Source organism: Heterodontus francisci, chromosome 42 (genome assembly GCF_036365525.1).
Source record: "Heterodontus francisci isolate sHetFra1 chromosome 42, sHetFra1.hap1, whole genome shotgun sequence".
Lineage (NCBI taxonomy): Eukaryota > Metazoa > Chordata > Chondrichthyes > Heterodontiformes > Heterodontidae > Heterodontus > Heterodontus francisci.
Window position 1 is genome coordinate 9,413,213 of NC_090412.1, and position 22,240 is coordinate 9,435,452.

The 22,240-nt window shown below is 41.8% G+C and overlaps 1 protein-coding gene across 3 annotated transcripts in view; it reads right to left on the reverse strand.

Annotated features, from left to right (window-relative positions):
• Window positions 1-22,240, reverse strand: part of camk2g2 (calcium/calmodulin-dependent protein kinase (CaM kinase) II gamma 2) — a 346,094-nt gene that overhangs the window by 104,603 nt on the left and 219,251 nt on the right. For all 3 annotated transcript variants that reach the window (XM_068020525.1, XM_068020524.1, XM_068020526.1), the window contains exons 5-7: window positions 18,125-18,190; window positions 2,959-3,031; window positions 51-153 (exon numbers count right to left, since the gene is read on the reverse strand). In XM_068020525.1, coding sequence (XP_067876626.1) covers window positions 51-153; window positions 2,959-3,031; window positions 18,125-18,190 — 242 coding nt within the window. The remainder of the gene's footprint in view (window positions 1-50; window positions 154-2,958; window positions 3,032-18,124; window positions 18,191-22,240) is intronic.

A 22,240-nucleotide genomic window follows, 5' to 3' on the forward strand; every position in this document is an offset into this window, starting at 1 on the left:
GTAGGTTTCACATTCGACTGCGACAAATCCATGAAGGTTCAGGGACTTACCAAACCATGCCTGTTGGTCTCCTTGGACTTCAATTGCCAGTCCGAAGTCGGCTAGCTTCACTGCTGCGCTTTTACATTTACTGGCAAGCAGCAGGTTCTCTGGCTTTGGGGGGTGGTAAACCAAAGCCGTTGTAGGAAAATGATGGAATTAATAAGAAAAGTCATTAATGACAAGACAAAATACAAAGCAGGAGCTGTAACACTTAATCAATATTTGTCAACAGTTCACGTTGATGCATCACTAACACTGCATCACATCTTAAAATGGCTCAGTCTTTCTACGGATACCACGCAAATGTCATTTAGCATGCTTGTTTAGTGGATGCCCCGTTATGATCTGATCCGTAAGTATTTAGAGTTTCAATTGTTGTATTGTAAACTATGGTGATACTGATGTGTTTAGCCAATTTGTGAAAGGCACACACATTTTTAAATTGATTGTTCTTCGCCTTGCAGCCCAGTACTGGCCTGCCCAGATTCTTCTCCCTCAGGCAGGCAAGTGGGGAGATTGTGGTTACTGAGTTCACTCCAGCAATAACCATTCCATAGTCAGTTGACAGGGAAGGTGCCTGGTGAGTTACCCCCAACACCCCACCCCCACTTTGGCTCTGGGCAGTGTCCCATCTCATGGCCAGACTGAGAACCAACAATGCCCAACTTTCACCTGAGGCAAATGGGGCTTCAAGAAACAGTTCAGCTCTGGACCTCAAACTCCCAACCACCGCACCTACGAAATAAAATTGGGTTACATACTGCCTAGTATTACAGCAAATGCAGCTGATGAATCCATCTACAGTTGCTCGAGTCATTTAACCCCTTGAATACCAAACGCCTTGTGCAGCTTTTAAAATTCACGCCTTCCAATTATTCCCATTACCAGCCCGCAACTGCTGTCTGCAGATTTTGTGAATTCCGAATCTCTCAGAGCTGAAGTGGAAAAGTGGGACTGTTTCTGATGAACAGTGTTGTCATAACAATGTAAACGGGTCAATTTCACCGCCAGCCCCCCACCACCACCACCTCCCCAAAGTTCAGTGCAAATGCAGTCCTCAAAGGGTTAATGCAATGAGACATAAAGGCCCCGTCAACTGCAATGAGTGCAAAGCCAGCACATGCTCGCTAGGGGGAACAGCAGTTATGCATTTGTACAGGCAGCCTTGGAAACAGATTGAGGACTGGAGTGCCAGCTCACATGATTTCTAGACGTAATAGTTATCTTATTGCTGAATAATGTGCAATTTAAATACAAATAACAATCCTGAGATACTTTGAAGTGTTTTCTGCAACTTGATATTATGGGGAGGTTTGCAGAAATTTTACATTCCCTGCTTTTTCAAATGTGCAAAAATACGGGCTTACAATCAGCTCTGCTCTTTCTGAGATAAACAGCTTATGTTACGTTATGCTTGATAATTATACCCTGTTAATGTTCAGTGTTGATAAGCCCCACTCTCAAGACTATATTGCTCATTTTTTTTTTTTAAGAGATACAGCACTGAAACAGGCCCTTCAGCCCACCGAGTCTGTGCCGACCATCAACCACCCATTTATACTAATCCTATACTAATTCCATATTCCTACCACATCCCCACCAGTCCCTATATTTCCCGACCACCTACCTATCCTAGGGGTAATTCATAATGGCCAATTTACCTATCAACGTGCAAGTCTTTGGCATGTGGGAGGAAACCGGAGCACCCGGAGGAAACCCACGCAGACACAGGGAGAACTTGCAAACTCCACACACAGGCAGTACCCGGAATTGAACCCGGGTTGCTGGAGCTGTGAGGCTGCAGTGCTAACCACTGCGCCACTTATATAAAGCTGATTTGAAAAACTGCCTTGCATTTAAGCAGCACCTTGCCACATCAATCAGTATTACCTTAGAAGCATGGCGACTTATTATGTAGGACAAAATTTTACAAATAGCAGCAAAATGAAGGGCTTAGCTAATCTGGTTTTTGGTTGCTTGAGGGAAGAATGTTGGCCAGGAAACCGGGAGAACTCCTTGCTCTTCTTCAAAAAATGCCAGGAGTGCCACCTCAACCACAGTTCAACATCTCACCTGAAGGAAGACTGGAAAGATAATTATTGACACTATTAACTGATCTACCATCAATTCCCTATAAGCACCTGAAAGCACCTCAGAATTCATTTTATTAATTCACTGTGACGGAGGTTAGTATCTATTCCTTTTGCTAGGTAGTAAGTAAATCCAGCAAATTTAACTACCTTTGAATACATGTAGCACAATTTGTTTTAGGAAAAGCACATCAATTTAAGTTGAGATGGTAGTGCAGCAATAGCACTGCACTCCAATTATATGGCAATACAGCAACAAGGTCAAAATGAATAGAATTTGGACTAATCGATTTCGAAGATGTGGGGAGTGCGTGCATGTAAAATAAACTCCCAGGTCTCATGTGACAGTCCGTCAAGAAATACAAAGCCAGGCTTCCAAGTCCTGCCCTGGTGCAGCTTGCATGACTGTTAATTAACGAAGGGGCTGTTAGGAGATATAAAACATGACAGAACTCAGTGGAGGCTGCCCCTCCCACCATGGGAGGGAAGGTGACAGGACAGCCCTCCTGACTTACGCCGCTAATTGTTGCGGTGCTTCTGCGGTGTGAAATAAAAGCCCAGGCCGACAGGAGAGCTGCTCGGCCGTTGCTATTGATTTTGGTGCAAGCACAAGGCATTGAGCATGTACGCTGGGTGAGCCAGCCTGCTGGTTACAGTCAGATGTCTGTCATGAAATATATCTCATGGGGCCTGTGGGACGGTAACAATACCCGAGCAGGAAATTTTAAGCCAAGGGTTCTGCAGGGCAACAGACAACATGCAGTAAGGTTATCTTGCTCCCAAGTGAGATGATTGCATTCTCGTGCCTTTGTTAGCAGATACTGACCTTGAGGTCTCTGTGCACTATGTCATGTTGGTGAATGTGATTAACACTTTCTAGAATCTGATGAATACATTGACTGTAAAACAAAGGGGAAGGGAGGAGATAAAGGGAAGGAGGAAAGGAAGGGAAGGGGCGATGGATGGTAGAAAGGGTGCAGGGTAAGGAAAGGGATGGAGAGGAGAAACCAGAGTTTCCATGAATGTCAAGGTAGTGCAGAGACAACAAACTGTCACAGTGGGAAGAAAGAACAGTACATGACTCTTGATCTTAAGACAACATAGATATCTGGCATATGTATTCCTTAACAAACTCACAGAGAATCCAGTCTGTGCAAGCATAAAAAATCAGCTGTATCATAAGATTCCTGCAGAATTATTAATCTTTCAGTTATTACTACAGCTATCGACTCAGTGTTCCAAGGTAGATATGGGCTGTTAATAGAACAGATCTGCTAATTTCCGGATATTTCTTCTATGATGTACAGTTCACACCCTTCAGCAGTTTGGACCATCAATCTTTCCCTTTGAGGCAGTTTGCCAATAAATAGGTACAAAGATCAGAACTTTGGCGAGTTGAGACATTCACAGGTATTTAATCCTGCTAAATTTCTAAGTTTTGACAACAGGACTTTGAACTCGGTGGAAAACTAAGCTGTGAGGAGAATGCAGAGAGGCTGCAGAAGGATACACGCAAGTTAGGTGACTGGGCAAGAATGTGGCAGATGAAATATAATGTGGAGAAGTGTGAAGTTATCCACATTGGTGAGAAAAATAGAAAGGCAGAATAGATTTTCCAATGGTGAGAGACTGGGAAATGTTGGTTATGCAGAGGGGCCTGGGTGACCTTGTACATGAATGACAGGAAGTTAACATGTAGGTACAGCAAGCAATTAGGAAAGCAAATGGTATGTTAGCCTTTATTAAAAAAGGGATTGAGTAAAGTTGTCTTACTCCAATTATATAAGGCCTTGGTGAGATCACTCATGGAGTACTGTTTTGGTATCCTTACAATGAAAGAACATACTTGCCCTTGAGGGGGTGCAATAAAGGTTCACGAGACTGATTCCTGAAATGTAGGGATTGTTCTATGAGGAGAGATTGAATAGACCAGGCCTATATTCACTAGAGTTTAGAAGAATAAGAGGTGACCTGATTGAAACAGGGAAAATTCTTAAGGAGACTTGACAGGGTGGATGCTGGGAGGATGATTCCTCTGGCTGGAAACTCTGGGATGAGTGGTCACAGTCTCAGGATAAGGGGTCAGCCATTTAGGACTGAGATCAGGAAAATTTCTTCACTCAAAAGGTTGCAAATCTTTAGAATTCTCTACCAGAGGGGAATGTGGATTCTCAGTTACTGATTTTTGGACACTATGGGATTCTAGGGATTGGGATAATGTGGAAAGGTGAAGTTGAGGCAGAAGATCACCCATGATCTTATTGAATGGTGGAGCAGGCTCGAAGGGCCGAATGGTTTATTCCAGCTCCTATTTCTTATGTTGTCATATTAACATGGAACACCATGCTTACCAGTAGACACAACAGAAATGGGTCTGAAGAGGGTCCACAGGCACTTGCTATTTAAGGTACTGCGTACTGCAAGGGTTCCAGAGCCATGGGATCTCCTGGAATACCCTGGTGTTCGGGAGACTCCAGCCCCCAAACTGGGGTTTCCTAACTAGAGTCCGAGGCAATCCCAAGTTCATCAGATGTCTGTCCATCTGTTACCAGATGTTGATTTTGTTTTCAATCATTGCTGAGTTGCTTGAACTGCTTGCTATTGTTGTACTCCTAATAAAACAATATTTTTTGCAATGATAGAACTTCTTCCTTTGGGCAATTTATTTTGCAGCTCAGTAGGACAGGTCCTTGGGATTGGGTCACTGTTTGCAGTGGCTACCATCATGTACATACGACTTTGAAAACCACTATTGTTGAGATGGTTCTCTGGAAATACGCCTGATCGCTGGAGCCTCAGAGTCGGACTGTGCCAGTATTACTGTGGGAATGCTGGGTAGCTCATCATGAGCCAAAGAGTTGGTTCTCACTCTGAACTCTGCTTTCATATCTGTTTCAATACACTGCCATATAGCTTAATAAACATATGAACAATAAATGTCGAGAGTTATTAAATATAGCAGTAAAACATTAAAATTGCAGGAAGAACATCAAATATTGCATCCTAATCTTCGGTGACAAATTAGGAAGGAACCAGAGACCTTAAAATATATTTGAAATTCTATGCAATATTATTTTCTTGCAACTTTTTAGTAAACACATTCTAACAGAAATAAATCAATCCGTAGTATGTAGAACAGATGAACGTGAAGTACAGATTGTCCAAGAACTCAAAGCTGACTAAAATTCCTTGGAACTGATCAATAAAAATTTAATAGAAAATGCTGGAAATACACAGCAATGAGACAGCACTTGCTGTTTTTATTGCAATTTTATTTTTCAATTATTTAATTACATGGGTCACAAATTAATAATTCTCTCGCATAAAATTAGCACAAAAATGTCCTGCCGACATATTTTCTCAAACATTTACATGTTTACAATGTTGAACTTCTCTATCATAATGAATTTATAATATTTGTGGAAATGAATTTCAGGTTTTCAGCAAAAGCCAACACCAGGGTAGGAATGATCTAATATTCTGCAGAACATGGTGTTCCCTCTGGGACTTTGGATGTGTCATCTGTGGAATGTGACTGCTCAGAGCGTGGGTTATAATATTGGAGCTTCGTTCATTTATCTTAAAAGGGTAATGAAGAGGTCTCGAAGCATTATGCTCCTGAGGGTGATTTGGTTGTCAACCCCTTCAGGGATTGAATGGTCAGGTTAGGGTCTGCGTGAAGGAAGCAGCCTCATGGGTCAAATGGTCCTTTCTTATTGTATCTCTTTTCTATGTTCCTACATTCTCGGGATCCTTGAGCAGTGACTATGGATCATATGGAATGGTTTTACTTCCCCCGGGGGACTTCTTGTGTACAATGCTCAATTTACCATCTTTCTTGAATAGAATTAACAGCACAGAAACAAGCCATTCGGCCAAAGTGGTCCATGCCGGTGTTTATGATCCACACGCGTCTCCTTCCAGCTTTCATCAATCTAACCCTATCTGCCTAACCTTATATTCCTTTCTCCCTCATGTGTTTATCTCGCTCCCCCTTAAACACACCGATGGAATTCACCTCAACTACTCCATATGGTAGCGAGCTCCACCTTCTCGCCATTTTACGGGTAAAACGGTTTCTCCTGAATTCTTCATTGGATTTATTAGTGACCATCTTGTCTTTATGGCCCTCCCAATTTTGGACTCCGCCTGTCTGCCCACAATGCTGCTTTTGTTATATCCAGATGATGGGACTTGAGTTTAACTTTGGTTTCATATGGAGCAGGCAAGGTACAAGGAATTGTGAACTTTGAAACGGTATTAAATCCTAATAAAAGGCCCTAACTGGAATTTTAGCTGAGGATCGTCCTCATGATAGATAAGGAGTTGGCTCCAATGGCAGAACTTGGGAATTCTTCAAAGGCTCCTTTCGTGAATCTTGTTTACAAGGAACAGTTCTCTACTTAACCCAGTCCTAACAAGGTGGAATGATGTTGATTTGTTGCTGCATTTGAAATCAATGGAACTGGCTTTTCTACCTTAATCAAACAGGGCTTGTTGGCAATGACTGCATGTTGAGAGACACCAGAGTGACAGGTACCATCCTTCCCAGTCTGACATCAGACAGCAAGTGTCTTCAGTGCAGAATAGGTCTGTTACTGGTATTGTATCAGTTCTTAAAGATAGTGAAATTATTTCTTCCTGGACTTTCCACAGAAGCATTTTGGATTCGGTGACAGTAATATTCAATTGCCAGGTGTTGTTGCTAATTTTAAAACCATGAAGCACCATTATGAAGCCAGGCCTTGCACTTGGCGAGAGCCAAATAAGCCTTTAACCCACAGGCCAGAAAATGGACAGTCTACCAATAGAAATTAAGGGCTCTCTCTCTTTCATATACACAGGCATGGGGAACAGTGCAACTGATACCAATGAAGTAAACCGCAGAAAACAGAGAACTGCACACATCTTGGAAGGAATAATAGAAATGTGAGTTATGAGAGACTGGCTAACATTTATTAAAGGGACTATGTCTTCGAGTGATTTTCCTTCTATTCGACAATATCATTTTATATAGACATAAGATCCAAATAGGAACAGACCTCAAACTATTTCTAAATTCTGATTTTACAGGAAAAACACAAAACAATAAAAAATATAATTATCTGAAAGCTGTATTTAAGCTACCCACAGGGCCAATTATGGTAGTAAAGCACTTTAATATCATTAGTGATATTTATAAAATTTAGTGGAGAGAAGTATGAAGTGATTCATTTTGGAGAGACAATATAAAAGAAAGTGTACAATTCTAAAGGGGGTGCAGGAGTGGAGGGACCTGGCTGTATATGTGCATAAATCACTGTAGGTGGCAGGAGAAGTTGAGACAGCGGCTAATAAAGCATACAGCATTCTAGGCTTTTTAAATAGGGGCATAGAGTACAAGAGCAAGGAAGTTATGTTAAGCTTGTATATAACACTGGTTCGGCCTCAACTGGAGTATTGTGTCCAGTTCTGGGCACCACACTTCAGGAAGATTCACATGAATGGTTCCAGGGATCAGGAACTTCAGTTACATGGATATATTGGAGAAGTTGGGGCTGTTTTCCTTGGAGAAGAGAAGTTCCGAGAAAATTTGATAGAGGTATTCAAAATCACGAGGGATCGGGACAGAGTAGAATGGGGGAAACAATACTCATTGGTGTAAGGATCGAGAACCAGAGGGCACAGATTTAAGCTAATTAGCAATGGTGACATGAGGATAAGCTTTTTCATGCAACGAGTGGTTAGGATCTGGAATACACTGCCTGAGAGTGTGGTGGAGGCAGGTTCAATCGAAGCCTTCAAGAGGGATTTTGATTATTATCTGAAAAGGGAGAATGTGCAGGGCTATGGGGAGAAGGCAGGGGAGTAGCACTAGGTGAATTGCTCCTTCAGAGAGCCAGTACAGACACGATGGGCCGAATGGCCTCCTTCTGTGCTGTAACAATTCTATGATTTCAGTCCATGATGTCACATGATAGATTCTCTCTTTTTGTCTGGCATTATCACTGCTGTTTGTGGTATGAGTCAGAATTAAAATAATGAGGGAACTCTAGCAATGGATAACGTCGTGTGTTCTGGGCAATTCTATTTTATAAAACGTTTCCCCGCCGTACTCCAAATTTTCTTCCTTCCTTCCTAATCCCCTCCCCTCCCGAAGGCAGTGACACTCACTAGTATATGGGTTCATGTGGTCCAGCTGCTTTGTGGCCATTTTTCAGGAGGTCACATGCTAAGTGTTGGCATGCTATACAACTGTGGTATTGGGTTTGAGGGGAAGAGAAGAGAGAACACATCCAATCCTCATTATGTCCTCACCATCTCCCATTTTCCAGGTGCTGTCAGTAGAAGCAGGAGTAGGACACTTGGCTGATTTGTTTAAACCTCCTTACTCTAGGGGCACTGTGACTAACCATAGTGCTCCTAGCTCCAATGCTACTGATTGCTGAATCTATTATTCCACTGTGTGGAAGCAATAGTATCTTTATCCCGTTCCTTTTTCCTTGCACACAGTGTATAATTCAATTGGCACTGCCGGCAATCACACAACAGGCGCAGCTACAAATAAACTTGTGGAGAAGATTTCTGTTTTATTTTTAAGGTATGGTGAACAGCCAAGCAACACACACAGGAAAAATCCACTCAAGAAAAGCCTAATCAGGCACCGCCTGTGAAATAGGTTTTGTTTCACACATCTTATTCAACAGTTCTGTAATTTGCTGGGGAATGATTATCAATGGATCATACAGCACAGAAAGTGGCCATTCAGTCCACTGAGCTTGTGCTGGCTCTCTGAAAGAACTATCCAATTAGTGCCACACACCTTCTCTTTCCCCATAGCCCTGCAAATTTTCTCCCCTTCAAGTATCTATCCAACTCCCCTTTGAAAGTTACTATTCAATTTGCTTCCGCCACCTTTTCAGGCGGTGCAGTCCAGATCACAAAAACCCGCTGTGTTAAAAAAAAAACTCTCAGTTCTCCTCTGATTCCTTTTGCCAGTTAACTTAAATCTGTATCCCCCAGTTAATGACCCCACCACCAGCCATTTTCTCCTTATTTACTCTGTCAAAGCCCTTTTTCTACTAAAACTCCACTTAACCGTTTCTGCTCCAAGGAGAATGACAGCTTCTCTAGTCTAACCTCTTTATGTTTCGTGCTACAGGCGATTCTGAATTATTCCAGTTGTCGTTAGGTGATCATGACTAATACGCTGCAAAAGACACCCCAATGGTCCTAAGCAACACACCCTCTCAATGGTCCAGCCAGCCTCAAAAATAAGGCACAAGGAAGCAAGTTCCAACTGCTGCCAACCATTTTTCCCCATGATGGAAAAAAAGAGTCAATGTGCATTCCAGCTCAATGACAAAAGACTAGTTTGCTATGGAAAAGCTTAAATTTTATCTATGCTGTTGTTTTTTTGTCATAAATTATACCAATTTTGTGCAACTGGGATTGTTTATGTTTTGGCAGACCTCCTGTGGCATTGCTCGCAGTCAATATAAAGATGGGCTATCTTATAACAACAGGAGTGTTGGATTGGATTATTCTGCAATTGGGGCGCAGCTATGCTTCCCGTGTCTGGCCGTCAGATGCCAAGGTCCAATTGTGAATAGGCACATCCTTAGGTCAATTAGAGGCTACGATAGGTGTCATTGAAAGGGGTTTGCAGACTGACAGCAAGTGTCCGGCTCTGGGTTAGAAGTTAAAAGCTTTTCATTTCTCCGACTCTATTTGATGCTTCGAAGGATAACAGGCACACACTGGATGCAAAACTTCTAATGCGTGGAGAGACTAGAGGATTTGGGGTTATTCTCTTCAGAGCAGAGCTGGGGAGATTTAACAGAGCTTTTCAGAATCATGAATGGTTTTGATAGAGTAGGTAAGCAGAAACTGTTTCCAGTGGCAGAAGGTTTGGTAATCTGGGGACTCAGATTTAAGCTAATTGCCAAAAGAACCAGAGGCGACATGAAGAAAACTTGTTTTACACAGAGAGTTGTTGTGATATGGAATTCACTGTCTGAACAGGCGGTGGAAGCAGATTCAATAGTAATGTGCAAAAGGGAATTGGATAAATACTTGAAGAGGAATAATTTGTAGGGCTATGGGGGGGGGGGGGGGGTGGGGGGGTGGAAGGACAGGGAAGTAGGACGACTGGATAGCTCTTTCAAAGAGGCAGCACAAGCACAATGGGCCAAATGGCCACCTTCTATGCTGTATCCTTCAATGATTCTATATACAATGTCAGGAAGAATGAAGTCAATGCTGCTAAATTATCTATCTAAAATCTCAGAATTGGAAACTGCGTTACATCATGGATAATCTTAAAGCTGGCAGTAGAAACAGGAACATTAGGGGCATTGGTCATGTAGAGTTAGAATCAAATCACAGTTCATAAAATGGAACATTAGGTTTGTGTTTCCATGCTGTTTTTTGGGGATTTATTTGGTCCTTCTGTGTACAAGATTGCTACACATCTGTAAAATTAAGAAAATGCTATTTCTTTTTGCTGGGCAGTTGTATTTGGTTTTCTTTCTGACAGACCAATTTTTTTTTATTATAAATTATTATAAATAAGCCCTTGTATTCCCAGCTGTGTACCACCCCCAATTCCTGTAAGCCCCATGTATAAACACAAGAGTGTTTAGATTGAGCTTGGTTTCCATGACAATAAACGCTGCTGATTAAATCCCTTTTTGTTCTGCTCGAGTTATTTTGAGGTCTTTAAAATACTTGTTTGCTTGCTTTTCTTCAGCTAAAGGCGCGTTCTGTGGACTTTCAGAAAATGCAGCAATAACATAATCCACGTTAGTTCAATGTTTAATGTTTAAGCCGTGAATTAAAGGGGTTAAATGTTTTTATAAAAGCAAAATACTGCAGATACTGGAAATCTAAAATAAAAACAGAAAATGCTCAGAATATGTCAGAAATGGGTAAAATGTTTGATCGTATCCCAGTTTGAAGTGTCCTGCTGGTTTCACTCTATTCATACAGACTCAAAGGTCATCTCTCAAACAGCATAAGTTTGGAAAAAAAAATGGTTGACCTCCATTTTTGACAACTTCAGATGGTACAAATGGTCAGGCCCATTTATGCCAATTAAATCCTGGTGAATGTTCAGATATTTTGCAAAGTTGTTTTTAATACCTGATTTAAAATACGAGTCAGAAGCAAGAACAGCCGATTTGACAGTCTTTCCACTTAACCGTTCATTTGCAATTCAAACTTAACAAAAATATTCAGCAAAAGGATGCTTCGATTTTTGAGATATGCTGTGTTAAAAGGTTGTGGATGCAGAGTCAATAATAACTTTCAAAAGGGAATTACACAGGATATACAGCACAGAAACAGGCCATTCGGTCCAACCAGTCCGTGCCAGTGTTTATACTCCACTTGAGCCTCCTCCCATTTTTCTTCATCTAAATCTATCGTTGTAACCCTCTATTCCCCTCTTCCTCATATCTAGCCTCCCCTTAAATGCATCTATACTATTCGCTTCAACCACTTCCTATGGTCGCAAGTTCAACATTCTCACCACTCTCTGGGTAAAGAAGTTTCTTCTGAATTCCCTACTGGACTTCTTGGTGACTCTTATATTGATGGTCTCTAGTTATGCTCTTCCCCACAAGTGGAAACATTCTCTCTGTATCCACTCTATCAAAACCTTTCATAATTTTACAGACCTTTAATAGATCAGCCTTCCTTTCTCAAGAATTGGATGCATACTTAAAGGCGAAAAGATTTGCAGGGCTATGGGGGAATTAAGCAGAGCAGTGGGACAAAACTGGATTGCTCTTTCGAAGAGTGTAGACACTGTGAGCTGAAGGGACTCCTGGTGTGCTACATTATTCTATGATTATCTATCTGTAACGTGAATTGGCTATGTAGGTATGGCTGAGCAGTGGCCACTGGATAGTTTATGAATACATGTGCTGGAAATACTGTCCAGTTCCACTGAAAAGGAGGAGGGTGGGTTAGTGTTTTGGGTGTAGATCCTTCATCAAACCCAAGAGCTCACTCCTGAAGCATTAACCTGTTTATCTCTTCACTGTTCCAGGAGGACCCACTGTGTATTTCTATCTTTTGAAATCTGCTATTTTATTGATGAATATGAGCAATTTGCAACCAAATGCATCTTTTTATAACAGTTGTTCATTGCTAGGTTCCTTGACCCATTTGTTGTTGCTTTATTAATGATATTCGAGGTATTGCAAATGTGACAACACACTTTGCAGGTGACACTTTGAAGTGTAACACCTCTTAACGTGATGCATACAGAAAGCAAGACATTTATATTGTGTAGATAGATTTGAATTCTTTAAAGGGGAGAGAATGGGATGTGGTTTATAGTACATTGCAGTTCTATTTCTGCATCAGGTATTCATTACTGTGGATTCAACCTTGGCTCTAGAACACCAACAGACAAACATTAAATACATTTGTACAAAGGTCTTCCTGTCACTATTTTAATGAGGCACCTACCTTAAAATTGTTACTGTTTCTGTCAAGATGACAGAGGGAGTCATTTTGCAAGAACAGTATTGCACTGACTAATCTCCAAGCCTAGATTCTCTGGCAGTGAATGGCAATTTTATTGCTCAGTGGAGTGGTGATTCACGGCAGGGACAAAGGAAATGGGAATTCATTCTCGACAGTTGGAACAATATTTACAAACCCATTTAAAAGCAGCCTGAAATGGGAGGCTCCTTCTGTGCTGTATAACAGAGGCTATCTCACTCTTGATAATGGGTTCCACTTGGAGAAAAGGTTACAATAGCTCAATGCTACTATATTCCTGAGTTATGAGCACGTGGCTGTCACAAAACAAAGTCCGGAAACTCTCAATTGGAAGTAAGGGTCCCTCATTGCATCTAAAGGGTAATTGAGTGTCCTTTCTTATTCATTTCTGGGATGTGGGTGTCGCTGGCTAGGCCAGCATTTATTCCCCATCCCTAATTTACCTTGAGAAGGTGGTGGTGAGCTGCCTCCTTGAATTGCTGCAGTCCTTGGGGTATAGGTACACACACAGTGCTATTAGGGAGGGAGTTCCATGATGTTGACCCAGCGACAGTGAAAGAACAGTGATATAGTTTCAAGTCAGGATGGTGTATGGCTTGGAGGGGAACTTCCAGGTGGTAATGTTCCCATGTGTCTACTGCCCTTGCCCTTTTAGGTTGTAGAGATTGTGGGTTTGGAAGGTGCTGTTGAAGGAACCTTGACAAGTGGGTAGGTATTGGACCTGCGCTGGCGGACAAGTTTCCCAATCTGAGCCAGGTTATCCAGGAGTGGGAGAAATCCCTTCCATTACTGCTCAAGCCTGACAACTGGTGAGCCAAGCAAGAAACCTTAGGCTAGGCCTTCTCATTGGCGTCATTATCATGGCTTTTGAAATGGTGAGTGTCGAATTGTAAAACATTATTTGTGATTCTGGGGCAAGGACAGAATCTAGCAGTCCCATTTAATGAAACGAAATGCACAATGGATTGCCATGTTTTGAAAAAAAAAAACTCTTAAAATGATGCAGAAATAGAGTAAGGGTACAGATGGGCCACAAATGACAGAACAGGCTTGAGGGGCTGAATGGCCTGCTCTTGTTCTTGTGTTCCTAAAGTAATATTGGAAAAATGTGCTGTGTAATTATACAACATTTTACAAAATGTTGGGTCAGCAGAGCTTTTATTAGTGATTTAAAAAGTCAGTTTTATCTTTACAAACGCTGAATGTAAGCTGAATATTAAAAAGATGCAGGGAAGCATCTCGACAACCTGGAGTTCTGCATTCCTGTCCAACAGTTCTATGTCGGAAGGGAGAAGAGGAACCCTATAGCCCAGAATTATAATCAGCATGTTTTTAAACCAGGTGTACCTGCATCATAGGCTAGGCTGCAATAATCTTGCTAGCCTTTTAATAATTTTCACATTTAAGATAATTGATAAAAGAAATGGGAGAGATGGGGGTGGGGAGGACTTAGTTATTTCACACAGTGAGTTGTTTTGTGGAATGCGCTGCCTGAAAGTGCGGTGAAAGCAGATTCAATTGTAAGTTTCAATAGGCAACTTGATAAATACTTTGCAGGGCTGTGAGGAAAGTGGAGGCGAGGAGGACTAATTTGATAGCTCTTTCAAAGAGCTGTCACAGGCATGATGGATCGAATGGCCTCCATTCGTGCTGGATCATTCTGTGATTAGTCGATGATTACAATTCTTAAAAGCTTTCGAATTATACAAACATGAATTATAGTTGATTTTAAAAAGGTTTCTTGCTACTTCCTTCTGGTACTAATGGGCTGCATTGTACTGAGTTCCAATCAGTCAGCCCGAAGAAAACCTGACAGCTATGGTTGGCTGTTCATTTTACTAACTGATCTCCTTTGGTGTTGGTCCCTTTAAGGCCACCTGAACAGACACATTTTGAGGTCAACTGGAGGCTATTAGCTAGGAGCAGATTGACAGCTGCCTTTAAGTCCCTGGCATCTACCTTGAGCTGATAAGTGGCAAGTAACATTCGCGCCACACGAGTGCCAGGCAATGACCATCTCAAACAAGCGAGAATCTAACCATCTCCCTTTGACATTCAATGACATTACCATCGCTGAATCCTCCACTATCAACATCCTGGGGGGGTCACCATTGACCAGAAGTTGGACTGGACCAGCCACATAAATACTGTGGTTACATGAGCAGGTCACAGGCTGGGAATTCTGTGGCGGATAACTCATCTCCTGACTCCCCAATGCCTGTCCACCATCTACAAGGCACAAGTCAGGAGTGTGATGGAATATTCTCCACTTGCCTAGATGGGTGCAGCTCCAACAACACACAACAAGCTCGACACTATCCAGGACAAAGCAGACCACTTGATTGGTACCCCATCTACCACCTTCAACATTCATTCCCTCCACCACTGATGCACAGTGGCAGCAGTGTGCACCATCTACAAGATGCACTGCAGCAACTCACCAAGGCTCCTTCAACAGCCCCTCCCAAACCCACGACCTCCACCACCTAGAAGGACAAGGGCAGCAGACGAATGGGAACAAGCCACACACCATCCTGACTTGGAACTATACTGCAGTTCTTTCTCTGTCACAGGGCCAAAATCCTGGAACTCCCTTCCTCACAGCATTGTTGGTGTACCTGCACCTCGAGGATTGCAGCAGTTCAGGAAGGCAGCTCACCACCACCTTCTCAAGGGCAATTAGCGATGGGCAATAAATGCCGGCCGAGCCAACGACACTCACATCCCATGAATGAATTAAAAAAAAGTAAACATTATGGACCTCCGACCCAATAAAAAGCTTTTTTTTTAAAAAAAGAAAGCCCTTTTATATTTTTCTTTCATAAAATCTAGCCTGCACCTGGCAACCTTCTGTCCATTAAAATAAAATCCCTTGCGGCTGCTAACAATAACGAATATGATAGTAATTATTTATTAGTTTCATAACTGAAGCTTTCCAGTAGCCACAAACAGTTAATGAGGGCACACTAGAGGTCGGATTGAAGTGCCTTTCTCCCTCTCTCCATTTTAGTGATGGTATAATTTATTCAATTATCCCTTTTTAAAAAAAAACTAGTGCAGGTCAGCAGTGTGATGAAGTAGAGTTTTATTATGGGGAGATATCAAATGGAGTTAGGCTACCTCCAGTAAAGAAACATCTGAGCCAGAGTTTGCTAGGCCTTACTTGTGCACCTTTGCATAGCCAGTTACAGAGTGTCATTGTCTAAGGCCAGTGAGGTGATTGGTTGCCTGCTTTCTCAGCTGGAGATGTTACATAGTATGGGAAGATAAGAACACATGCGTTTTCTTTTGTAAGAATATGATATAGCAACATTAAGAGCAAAAAACTCTTAAGATCAATATGTTGCAGGCACAAAAATATACACCTCATGTTTGAGATTAATCTTTCCAGATGATGCTATAACCGTGGCACCGGGAGTCAGGCCAGAACGATGATCAACCAAACTCAAGTGCTGCACTGGACACAAGCTGTTTGTAGTCCAGTACGTGGCCAGACTCAATTGGTCACACGTTGCCTACGGGGCACTTAGCCTGTCTTTCAAAGAACTGGAAACATTCCTTTGCAAGGTCAAGAAGCGCCTGGATTTCAACCGATACAGCTGACCTCAGGTCCCAGAACATCTGCATCTTCTCAGCCGTGAAGAGAGCCGAGGAGTGCGACAACTGGAGATGTATGATACACTGAGCAATGCACTGAAGGAGCATCTTACAATGGTGCTGACACACCGCCACGAATGGCCTATTTCTGTGCTATAAATTTGATGATAAAACTGGTTTAATGCCTTTTTTTTTAAAAAAAAAGAGCAGTTTACTACCAATAAGGGTTTGTTTGCTAATACCACAGAGGGCATTACTTTGGTCACTGGGTGTTGACGGGCATCATCATGGATGATGGTTCGACAACTACCTGGGTGTTTGCTGGTTGAGGCAGTGATCAAGATTACCAGCACCGTTCTTGCCCTGAAACCCTTTCTCAAGCGATGGTCAATAATACATCTTGACTATATTTTCAACACACAACTAGCCTTTGTTCTTCTGATTACAATTAAATATGGATTTGAGGATAACTGAGGCAGTTAGAATTTGGGCCAGAGCTTGCCTTTTATGTTCATTGTCAATGCACAGGATTAAATAAACTCAGTCTTGATGTAATGAAGAGCATGAAGACAACAAATTATAATGACTACATCCATGAGCACTTACATGCAACAGTAAACTGACAAAATGATCATTGGCTCCTGGGTTTCAATTCAATCATGTTGGAAAAAGTTTGGATTCTGCCTGCAAAATCCAGGATTCCTTTTTTGCTTCGATTTCTGTTTATTTATCTAATTTTTACATATATTAACTGTCTAATGAGGACATCCATTTTCTCCTTTCCCTGTTACCTCTCCTAGTTTCCCCTTCCCAATGGGCAAAGCTTCTCTTGTGCGAGTGCTTTCAGATCACGGATCTTTCCCAGTCATGATAACATGTGAGAGAAAAGCTCAACGGAGGTCCCTGTCCAATTCTCCCCACAGAGATATATCTGGTCTCTGGCCAACACCTCACTACAGCAGGATGACTGAGGTCTGGGGTTACCAACTCTCTGGGATTGCCCTGGAGTCTCCAGGAATTAAAGATTAATCTCCAGGACACTGCTGCATGCAACACAGGGGTAATCTAGGGGTAATAAAGGCATTTGTGTGTTTTTTTTAATTCTTGGCACACTTTTATTTGCTAGTTAAAAAATGATTGCACACAGGGGAAAAAAGGGCTGTTTGACTGCTGAATCATCCAATTGGAAAACAAAGAGTTTCTGCTTTCTGATTGGTGTAGGAATGTGGTGCATCATGAGGATGGACATGTCGGGCAACCAATGGTCAACGTGTGGGGTGGGGCCAGTCAGTGGCAGGAGGTCATGAGATGAAACCTCCAGGACTACGTTCAACCAGAGTTGGCAACTCTACCAAGGAAAGGGAGCCGAGGATCTCACTTACACTCTACTAGTCTGGCACTGAATGCTGCCCTGTAGCACCTGACATGAATTCTGATTGAAAAATAAAAGTAATTTTTGTGAAAAATGATTGTAAGAGGTCAAGCAATGCAGAGACACCATGGATATCCATGCATCTGGGTTCTGGGCATGACCACCTTACAGAGCAACCTTGAGGTTGATAAGAAGAGATGAGGTACCAGATATATTATTGGTCAAATAGCAGCAGAATATAAATCATGCTATTCCTTCTACTGGTGTAGGATAAATTAAATGTTGATTATATTGGAGAAAGAGCATAATGTATGTAAGCATGTAATCAATGACCAACACGTATTTTTAACTTCAAATTTGAGCCAATCTTAATAATTCACCCTAAACCACTACATCAGACAATTTTCTGGGCTTCGAAAGATAGAAACACCATGAACATGTTTCTTCATTTCCCGTTCAATTAGCATCAATAACAAAGCTCCAAGGGGAAAGACAGCATTGAGTCCAGCATACGCGTTTGGCTACCTACCTTGCATCTGCTTCACTGTAGTATTCCCTGGCGACAATGTCTTCAAAGAGTTCTCCGCCAGTGACCCTACAAATTAAAATCAAAATGCAGACATTGAAGGGTGAAAGCAGTAATCAGAGGAGCACGGTGATTATACCTGGCTGTGCACATTGGAAGAGATCCTTCCCACACAGTTTCGATTGTCTCTGAAGTGTTCCTAAGCAATTATCTGGTCTGCATCAGCAGCACTGTTAATCAAGCATTTGTAGCAAGGATCACCAACTCCTCAGCTTATTCAGCCCCAGTCTCTCATAGCTGAGCATCACATGAGATGTATTTTCATGAACAATATTACTGATTACTCTCAAGACCAACGTAAAATAGAGATTCAATCCTCAATCATGTCTCATAACAATTCAGAGAATTGAAGTTTGGCTTGACAAAATCATTCCCCTGACCATTATGTGCACTCTATATTATGATGAACAAATCACCACAAACTGTAACTATCTCTGTATTTACAGAGGCATGTTTCAAGATGAAAAGTTATTATTCATTATCTTCTACTCACACATATAAATTCTTCTCAGAAACAATTGTGGATATGAAGTTGGTTGACTGACAGGAAACAGAGTTGTGGTGAACGGTTGTTTTTCAGACAGGAGGAAGGTTTAGAGTGGGGTTCCCCAGGGGTTGATATTAGGACTGTTGTGGTATTGCTTTCATGGAATATGTAAGTAGTGAGTGTGCATCATCACTGCAGGAAGTGATGTCAAAGAGCATATGACACAGGAGTAGATGATGTGTTGATCCCTAGTAAGATGCATGTAGAGCTCTCTTGTGACTTCTATTCAGCATTATGAGTCTTAAATAAAAAGAACCCAAAGTATTTGTTACCATTCATCAGTATGTGATTATTATAAATTTGTGTGACGAACCCAGTAATACAACAAGGACCACTGCTTTTCCTGATCTATATTAATGACTTTGACTTGCGTACAATTTCAAAATTTGCAGATGACACCAAACTTGGAAATATTCTAACGGCGAAGAGGATAGTGATAGACTTCAAGAGAACACATACATGCTGGTGGAATGGGTGGACAGGTAGCAAATAGAAGTTAACACACAGAAGTGTGAAGTGATACAGAGGAGAGGCAATATAAACTAAAAGGTACAATTCTAAAGGGGGTGCAGGAACAGAGACACCTGGGGGTATATGTGCACAAATTATTGAAGTGGCAGGACAGGTTGACAAAGTGCTTAAAACTGCATATGAGATCCTGGGTTTAAAAACAGAGGCAAAGAGTACAAAAGCAAGGACATTAATGAAGAACCTTTATAAAACATTGGTCCAGACTCAACTTGAATATTGTGTCCAATTCTGGGAACCATACTTTAGGAAGGATGTGATGGTATTAGAGAGAGCACAGAAAAGATTTAACAAGAATGGTTCCAGTGATGAGGAACCTCAGTCACATGGATAGATTGGAGAAGCTGGGGCTGTTCTCCTTGGAGAAGAGAAGGTTGAGAGGCGATTTGATAGTGGTGTTCAAAATCTTGAAGGGTCCAGACAGAGTAGATAGAGAGAAACTGTTCCCATTAGCCAAAGGGTTGAAAACCAGAGGACACGAATTTGAAGTGTTTGACAAAGGAACCAAAAGCGATTTGAGGAAAATCTGTTTTACATAAGAGAGTGGTTAGGGTCTGGAAAGCACTACCTGAGAGTGTGGTGGAGGCAGATTCAATCTTGGCTTTCGAAAGGGAATTAGATAAGCATCTGAAGGGGAAAAAAAAACTGCAGGGCTCGGAGAAAGCCTGGGGAAGTGGGTCTAGCTAAATTACTCTTGCAGAGAGCTGACATGAGCTCGACGGGCTGAATGATCTCCTTGTGTGATGTAACCATTCTATGATTCTATAAGTGTCCATTTTCTTACAAACAGCACGAGTGAAGGGCAGGAATGAAGATATGGCCAGTGATCCTGGAATCAAATGTGATCCAAGTCACTGGTGACCAGCTCTAACATGGACAGAGAAGCTCCCATTATGTGCTTAGGTCTCTGGGATAGAAGTATATAGGATCTTGCTGTGCGTCATGTTGATCAACATAAGAACAATAATCACATTTCAAACCAACTTGTTATACATGATGTGCTTTAGGACATCTCAAGAGATGAGAAGATGTGCTGCATGTATATAACTGCATGTTCCTTTCCTTTCTTATTTCTTGGAGTCCCTTGGTGTAGTACCTCCCCCTCTAAAAATTCAGCTGTTTAGCCTTGTAACAAGCAGTGGTCAAGTAGATATAAAACTAAGAACCTTCTAGGAAAAGGCAATATCCACTGGCATTACCTAGAATGTGCAGCACAGAAACAGGCCATTCGGCCCATGCCAGCGCTTATGCTCCACACAAGCCTCTTCATCTCACCCTCTCAAGATATCGCTTATGCGTTTCTTCCTCATGCACTTATCTAGCCTCCCCTTAAATGCAACTGTACTATTTGCCTCAACTATTCCTTGTGATAACCACTACCTGGAGAAAGAAGTTTCTCCTATACTCGTTATTGGATTTACCAGTGACCGTCTTATATTTATGGCCCCTTGGTTTTGGACTCTACCATAAGTGGGATCATAAAGCGAAAGAAGTAAAAATGGGATTAAAAGTTACAGTTAATGTTCGTGGATGAGCGTGTAAAATGTTTGTAAAATGGTCCTCTCTGACGGGGTGGGGGTGGGTTAACCTGTATATTTTGAATGTATTAAATGCCTGTCACAGTGTAGACAGTGGAACATCAGACACATCGGAGCACTTAATATGCGCCTGTTTATATTGTCAACAAGTTCCCAGTCTGCGTGTGGATGAAAAACAGTTATATTCATTAACAGGAATGTGAAGGGAGAGAAATGTACTTTAAATAGATTCCTTTCTTCAGTAGATTGACATTAGAGTTAACAGAATGATTTATGAAATTTCAATTGCAGCTTCAATGACTATTTATGGTGTGTCTTTGAAACCCTGGGAGAATTTGAGGCAGAAATTCCAACAGTCCCTCTCTCTCCGTACTGGGAGATTGGATCCTTTGATACTACTGTTCTGTGTTTTTTCTCCCCCTCTGTTGCCTAGTGCACTTAAAACAAAGTCTTTATTTATCTTGCATTGTATCTTGCACTTTTTATGGCCTACCTTGAATCCCTGAACAGTTCTCAAGAGGAAGCGTCACATTGTGCAGGAGCCAATAATGTAAGGCTGCTGAATGCCTCTCACACAGCTAGGAGGGCACAACAACAGAACAAAACCGAGCTAGATTTATGATTTGCTTTCTTGAACAGTTCAGTCGCTTGTTGTCACAGCCTTTAGGCTTTTGCATAGCAACGCAAAGAGCAGAATGACCACAAAAGGACACTGTACTGCATATTTCTGCTGTGCTACTTTTAAACAGACATACCCAAAGTGTTGGGTGAACATTTTTCTAGCACGTTAAACCCAATGATGTATTAAATAAAAATCAAGGGGGAAACGCTCCTTCACTTCCTACAAGTGCAGGCAGGCTGTTTGCGGTCAGTCAAATCCATCATAAATTTAAGTCAACTTTTATACTGGCACTTAACGCAATGCAAGAGGACAGCACTACACAATAATTTCTCGATCGGGATTGAGAAGATAATTATCAGTAAACAAGAAATTCACTTTTTTTTTAAAAAACAAATGTTCCCTATGAGTTTGTCCCAAAGGCACTGACCAATATTGGGGAATGGTTACATAGCTCCCCATGTACCGAGCTCAAGTGGCTTTTCGTGTTGCGGAGTGGGTGACAAGCAGCTATTTAACTATGAATAAGGATGAGAAGAGGGCCACATGGCACAGTGAAGCTCACTCCTCATACCCACTAATGATCCCATTATAACATACAGCTTCATTTTGGTGCATCACTAATGCTTTTGCTTTGGCAAACCCAACTGGCAGATCCCAGCATTCACAAATGATCAGATCTTTGGTGCCTTGGTAGTTTTCAGTGCTAGGTGCCGCTGAGAGGGGATTGGTGTATATTCAAGAGCTGTGATAGCCTTAGCTCAATGGGAAGCACTCTCAGCTCTGAGTCAGAAGTGGGTTCAAGACCCACTGCAGAAACCTGAGCA